This window comes from Bidens hawaiensis, unplaced genomic scaffold, assembly GCF_021521415.1.
Source record: "Bidens hawaiensis isolate Kalapana, Puna unplaced genomic scaffold, B.hawaiensis_p1.1 tig00015194_1, whole genome shotgun sequence".
Lineage (NCBI taxonomy): Eukaryota > Viridiplantae > Streptophyta > Magnoliopsida > Asterales > Asteraceae > Bidens > Bidens hawaiensis.
Genome location: NW_027492349.1, coordinates 319,888 through 327,694, shown reverse-complemented (window position 1 = coordinate 327,694; position 7,807 = coordinate 319,888). Strand labels below are relative to the sequence as shown.

At 35.8% G+C, this 7,807-nt stretch overlaps 1 protein-coding gene across 1 annotated transcript; it reads left to right on the top strand.

The window, feature by feature from the left end:
• The first annotated feature begins 1,371 nt into the window (after window positions 1-1,371).
• Window positions 1,372-3,861, top strand: LOC143548558 (putative aquaporin PIP2-5). The gene is made up of 4 exons (XM_077039679.1): window positions 1,372-1,660; window positions 1,909-2,204; window positions 2,379-2,519; window positions 3,732-3,861. Exons 1-4 carry the CDS (start codon window positions 1,372-1,374, stop codon window positions 3,849-3,851), a joined length of 846 nt encoding a protein of 281 aa, XP_076895794.1. The 3' UTR covers window positions 3,852-3,861.
• The last annotated feature ends 3,946 nt before the right edge of the window (window positions 3,862-7,807 follow it).

The window sequence follows — 7,807 nt, the reverse complement described above, 5'->3', positions numbered from 1 at the left end:
GTTTAAATTAATTTCAAATCTTGCTAATGCATACCCACTAAACACAGTTAAAATTTGTAAAATAATGCAAAAAAAGTGCAATTAACTTAAAATATTCATATTAGGTAAAGTACCCTTAAGATAATTTTATCATCAAGAAGACACATGTTTGATGGGGGTAACAATATGATTCAATACATAATCCATTTTGTACTAAGAACACGTCTAATGCATGACGTTGGTAGTGATTTTCAAATGTAACGAGTCCAGATGATTTTCATATGTACCTTCAAGATAATTTCATCATCAAGAAGACACATGTTTGATGAGGAGTAACAATATGATTCAATACACAATCAATTTTGTACCGAGAACATGTCTAATACATGATGTTGGTAGTGATTATCATATGTAACGAGTCGAGGTGAATTCGGTCTAGTGCAATAATATTCGTTATGCTTTCAAAACTAAATCCTAAAAATATAACAGGTACGCAAATTAATCTCATAAATACAATAGGAATGAGAAAAAAGAGTAAGGTAAGCTAATACATATCTATCTTATATATCAAAACTAAAACATGGCACATATTCATATAACTCTTGTGATTTTCAGTTAAAAATGTTTGTGTTATACGAACTACTATACAGTATACGCAGTGTACATGTAATTATGTAAAGCATATTTTAGCCGTTTACATGAAATTGATATTAGTTTGCGATCATTAAAGTTTTGAATTTATAGTATGTTTTTATTTTACATTTATAATATTTTACATACATTCGAAAATGTTGTTACCGTTTATATATTTTTCTTTATTCGGATACAAGAAATATTATATATAGTTTAGTATTTTCTTAATAAAACTTATATCGACATGTAACGAACAAATCGTAACGAAGTATTCTAATTTACACATTCTATTCTTACTATCATACCAACAAAGTACTCATAATCATGTTCAAGACTAAATCACACACATATCACACACATATTGGATCATGTGACAAAGATCATAAAACATTAACATCAAGGAACTTGATGAGGGACAAAACTTCCTTTAACCGTCAAGTACCTACTTACTTTCACATTTCGTAAAAAACTAGAAGCAAAAGGTGCAAAGTTAAATTTTGTTGGTGGGTCACAACATCAAATGGGTCGGTGGTGAAAACGATATTCACACAACAATTTTGTGTCCTTTGGACGGCAATTTTTTCCACAATTCATAATTACATTCCACCTACTCATATTATAGCCGTTGCACATTCTACACCCTTCTTTTCTCTTTATATACCCCTCTACTATCACTCCACAATCTCACTCTTCTAATAACTATAATAATAACTTGTAACGGATTTTAATAAGTTAATAAGTTATAAGTCTATAGCAAATATGATTAAAGATGTGGCATTCTCCGCTAAGGACTACCACGACCCGCCTCCGGCTCCGTTTATCGACCCGCAGGAGTTGACTAAATGGTCTTTTTATAGGGCGTTGATTGCGGAGTTCATTGCCACGCTTCTTTTTCTTTATATTACGGTCTTGACGGTTATCGGCTACAAGAGCTCGACCGACCCTAACTTGAAGTTGGACCAGTGTGGTGGAGTCGGTATTCTTGGGATTGCGTGGGCCTTCGGTGGCATGATCTTTGTTCTCGTTTATTGCACCGCCGGTATCTCTGGTAAGTTTTATGAAATTACGTAAATATATAATTACCTTTTGACCTAGTGACATCATATATTGATTATAATTATTTTTTTACGGCCAAAAGGCATTTTTTAGTTTTTACCTACTTTAGGTGATTATTTACCTAAAGTACGCATTTGATGAACTTTATGGGTGAATTTTAACTATGTATTTATTTATTTTCTATTTTTACTTTTTACCGATGGTAAATAGTAAATACTAAAAATTTATGTGAATGTCTAGGTGGACATATTAACCCGGCGGTGACATTTGGTCTATTCCTGGCACGCAAAGTGTCGTTGATCCGAGCCGTTATGTACATGGTGGCTCAATGCCTAGGCGCTATTAGTGGCGTGGGCTTGGTCAAGGCTTTCAACAAAAGCCTCTACAATAGGTACGGCGGCGGGGCCAACGAGCTTGCGGACGGCTACAACAAAGGCACGGGTCTCGGTGCTGAAATCATTGGCACATTTGTCCTTGTTTACACCGTATTCTCCGCCACTGACCCGAAAAGAAGTGCCCGAGACTCCCATGTTCCCGTACGAACATTAACCATTTAAACCGTTTATTATTATTATTATTATTATTATTATTATTATTATTATTATTATTATTAAGCAGATCATGTAAACCACCCTTATAATCAGAAGCACACGCCTGAAAAGGGCCTCGAACACTCATTATTTTATTATTATTATTATTGTTATGTGTAGGTTTTGGCACCTCTTCCTATTGGGTTTGCTGTGTTCATGGTGCACCTTGCCACTATTCCGATCACCGGAACCGGTATTAACCCGGCCAGGAGTCTTGGAGCCGCGGTTATTTACAACAAGGATAAGGCGTGGGATGATCAGGTATATTATTATTTACTTCATTTAATTATTTATTATTATTATTATTTAAACAAATAAAGAATGGCTTCGTTTATATTACGCTATTTTGTAAGGGTGTAAACAAGCCGAGTCGCCCATGAATTAATCAAGATCGGCTCGTTAAAACTCAAATTGAGCCGGACTTAAATGAGCTTGTGCTTAAACGAGCCTAAACGAGTTTTTTATTCGTATAAGTCTATCTAATATATTTATATTCAGAGCCGGCTCAATGATTTTCGAGACATATATTGAATTGAGATTTTGTGGCTTTTTTATGATAATTTAAAAAAAAGCAAAAATATAAAAGAAGTGCTAATAATGAATCTTGAACTCATTATCTACGAGTTAGCAACACACAAGCTTAACACCAGACCAATAAACATTCTTATTTTTAATCCGCTCATTAAAAATATATCTATATATAATGTTATTTTTATTTGAAAGTCTTAACTAAGGGTGAGTCCCTATCTTCATTTTGCTGGCTCGCGGGCCACCCCTGTTATATATTATATATAATATTTTTCAAAAAATATATGAAAATAATTAAATAATTAATAAATAATAAACGAGTCAAGCTCGAATTTAACGAATTACTCACGAGCCGATCTCCAGCTTTATGAATACAGTTTTAAACAAGTCTAGCTCAAGCTCAATTCTTCTTAAATCTAAACGAACCAAGCTCGAGACTAAACGAGCTGGAACTAGACTAGTTGAAAAGTTTGTTGATTTAGGGTTACTACTTACTATTCTTCATCATCATCATCATCATCGTACTCAGTAAATCCCACCGATAGCAAAGCTATGGTAGGGTCTGAGGAGGGTAAGATGTAAACAGCCTTACCTCTACCCCGAAGGAATAGAGAGGCTGCTTCCGGTGAGACCCCCGGCTCGATAGTAGTTTTGCATCAAGCCTTGGGGCACATAACACTCAACCACCGGGACATCGGCCGATTGGTGCATGTACCCTTGTCTTTCGGCTATCAGCGCCACAACATGATGCCTGATTAATCTTCCGCCACTTTTAACGTTATTTTCACGAGATTTGTAAAATAACGTCAAAATTAGTGCAATTTCACTTTTGCCCACCTGAAGGTTCACACATATATACATTATATGGACGCACCGCAAGCTGGGCGTCTACTTACTATTCACTATTCAGTATTATTAACCAGTGTTTTATTTTGGTTTTGGCAGTGGATCTTTTGGGTGGGACCATTCGTCGGAGCTGCCATTGCAGCCTTTTACCACCAATTTATACTGAGGGCAGGTGCAGTCAAAGCTCTTGGATCATTCAGAAGCAGCTCCCACGTTTGAGATTATTAATTGTATTTTGTTTCAATTATTAATTGTATTCTGTTTCAACCCCAAAAATTTGAAAAATGAAATAATATTATTAATGTTTTATGTTTATTCATGAGAAGAAACAAATTTGCCTTTCATATGTTCCATCACATTACAGCATAACACGACTAATAAGTATTCAAAAGTAACAATGGAATCTTATGAAATAATCATTTTATGACACATAAATCTTGAAAAGCAACTTTAACTAGAACTCACTCTTGGCTTCTTGATTTTGAAGGCAAGTAAAGTTAAACCCCACCCACGAGGACACTACCATTAACACAATTCAACTCCACTCATAACTGTACTTCTTTTAGACGTTTGGAACTACTAGCTAGCCATTATATTCAATAGTTCGTATTGATCAATGTTTTCGTAACCGGATCGGACATTGTACCATAAGGGCTACGGCCGAACAAATTCTGTCTCAAAAATTCTCATAATAAAAAATGTTAAAAATAAGAAAATATATAAAATTCTCATAATAAACCGGTCCAGTTCTCCGGTCAGACCGGTGAACCGGTTCGGACCGTCTCGTTTTTTGAGAAGCGAGCGAACTATATAGAACCGGACCGGTTGGTTGACCGAATCCAAGTCGGACCGGCTGAACCGATCTAGTTTTAAAAACATTGATATTGATTTTGATGTTTTAGGTCTGCCAAGTCCGTCACTATGAAAAAAACTCTATTAAGTCTAGTTTCAAACCTAAGACCATAAGATCTGAAACTTTAACCATTACCTCCGTGTTATTAGACCATAATGCCAATGACAACTCATAATTGTACTAATATAATTTTAATAATTAGCTTCTAATTAAACTTACTAGAAATTAAAAGACTACAAAGTACAGACACTGGTAGCTAATGTGGTGAAGAAGATCAAGACAATGGCTTTCTATTGGGTCAAAAACCGAGCTAAACTCCTGAACCTTTATTGAAAGAATGGTTTGGTTTCTATTCCGTTTTGTCTTTTCAATTGTATGCTTCGTTTTCCTAGCTTCTTGCTAGTCTTTGTATATCTCCGCCGTTTAAAAAATTTTAGGGAATGGTCATACGTTTTTCTAAATCATTTTCTTATATATTTTTAAAAGTGTAAATCACCTGAAGTTGTTTTGAGTAACCATCAAAACTATTGCTACAATTGGCACATGGATGAGTTGGAACATTATAGAGTATACCTTAAGACATTTCCATTTGTGTTACTAGTTAGTTTTATGTTCCCATCCATCATTTTCACAAATGGTTTCACTTTTGCTGTGAGCCACATATTAGTCTTTAAACGTATTCGTTACACCATGGTCAAAATGACCCTTTTACCCTTGTCAGATACCCATTTCGAGTCATAGAGCATGTGGATGATACTATACCCTTGTCACAATGTTTGTCTTGTTTCCTCATTTATGTTGTGATGTAAAAACATTTTTTTATTGTGACATTGAGCGTACAATTTGTTTGAAATAAAGTGACCTTTATTTTAGGTCCAAGTTTAAGCAATATTCTAGCTTTTAAGTACTAAAAGTTGAGGTGTCTGTTAATTGATGGACCTAATACAACTCAGACCATGTTCTTGGTCATTACCTGGGACTAGGACTAGGGGTGTTAATTGGGTCAACCCGATCGGGTTTCGGGTTAATCGGGTCGGGTTAGTCGGGTTGTGAAAAAAATAATCTAACCCGCGACCCGACCCTATTAAGGTTCGGGTTTGTCGGGTTCGGGTTAATCGGGTTTCGGGTTATTCAGGTCGGGTTGCAATATATTATTAAGTTGATTTTTGTGTTGGTAATCAGTGGACTACAATATTTATCTTATTATTACATATAGGACTGTAGACAAACCAAACGATTAGGGATGTTCATGGTTCGATACTTCGGTTTGAAACCGTTTAAATTGATTATTTGTTTAATTTCATGGTCGGGCTTTCTTATTAACTTTCGGTCGGTCGGTTTCAAAAATTTCAAACCGCAAAGAACGGTTTGGTTTTCGGTTTTAAAATATTCAAAACGTATAACTAGATCAGACCGTAAGATGAATATATATATATATATATATATATATTATACTACATGTAGTTAATTATTTATATTTTGTGTTAGGCTTAATAAAAGTAAAACTTGGCTATTACTATTAACTTGCCTTAAACTGTACTACTATAATGAGGTGTGTTTATGGTATTAAAATTTACAATTCTATTTGTTATTTCATTTCAGATTAAGATTGAAGCTGATTTGTTATTTCATTCACCTTAGACAACACCTCAAAACTTAGAGCAGATCCTTTGTAGCATGATGGTATGCAATAAAGGAATTTTGTAACTAATATAATTTGTTTCGTACTTTTTTATACATATACCCAAACCGTGAAACCAAATTGTTAGTAACGGTTCAGTTTGGTTCAGTTTCCTATCTTAACGGTTCAGTTTTTGTTTTTTTATTAACGTTTGGCTCACGATTTGTCCTAAAAACCGTTAAAACCGAACCGTGAACACCCTTACAAACGATCACGTACAAGGGCATATCTGTCTTCGTTCTTTTAACTTTAAACGAACATTTAATCGAACAAATATTTGTGTTCATGTTCGCTCGTTTAAAAAATGAACATGTTCATGTTCGTTTATATTCATTCATTTAAAATCTAAATGAACAGTTCACGAACATAAACGAACTTAAATGAACATATATGTACATGCGTAAATGAACACAAACAAACATAAACGAACACAAATGAAGATACTTAAATGAACACAAACAAACACCACTAATCGGGTTATTTGGGTTAACCCGAAACCCGATTTTTTTCCAAAAACGAACCCGAAACCTGACCCTATTAACAATTCGGGTTATTCAAGTCAACCAGAATAACCCGATTAATACTTTTTGACCATGTTTAACCCGACCATAATAAGCTTATTAGGGTTCGGGTCGGGTCGGGTCGGGTTAATCGGGTTCGGGTATTTTGAACACCCCTACCTGGACGTTTTTGGGTGTCCCTTTCGTGAACAATTATGGGGTCAAACGGATTTTATAGGCTATGGAGGATATAGAGAGGAGAAAAAGAGGGTATTTTAGTTATGAGACGGACAATCATGATAAGCAGAGACGTGATTTTTTAAGAGCATATGTTAGAGACAATCTCGTATACTTATTTGTTAAATACAACAATCTTAGTGTAGGGGTATGGTACTAAAACCCGGTTCTACGACCCTAAATCTATTATGTTTGGCTTATTTCATTACATGGACTAATACGATGTTATTGGGCCGAGGGGGTTTTGTGGAGGTAACCCTAACTGGGCTAGGCCCATTAGGGTACCATGATGGTGGCCATGAGACTCTATATAAGGAGGTCTCCACCTCCTTATCATGGGTCATGCTCAATAAGAGCCACCACCACTTTTTGTGTCTGTAAACAAGAAATCCTCAGGATATCTTAGCAGTCGCCTCCACACCCCCGAAACCATTGCAGGTCACAGGCGCAGCCGCTGAAGAAGAAGATCAAGACGTGGTTCGTTCATCTCGAAAATCAGTGGAAACATCATCATGGATCAGGTAAGATTCATTTCGTGCTTCGACATTGGCGCCATCCGTGGGACGGCAACGAACTGCCCTTCGATCTTCATCTCGGCTGTCAGATCTCTCCCAAGAAAAACGCAGATCTGGAAGTTTACAGAAAAAGGCTTCAAAGCTTGTTCTATTTAAAGCTCAAAAAGATCCATAGATCTAAAAAGAGGCTTCCAGATCTGGGCAAGAAGGAAAATCCGTGATTCGAATGATCAGATCTCCGAATCTGTGAATCTGTGATTCAGGATCTCCGAATCTGTGATGGTTTTAAATCTGCTCCGGTCTTCAGATCTGTCCAGATCTGATTTACAGATCTAGGTCTAGATTACAGACCTGGATTTTAGGTCTAAAGTTGCAGATCTGACTCTTAA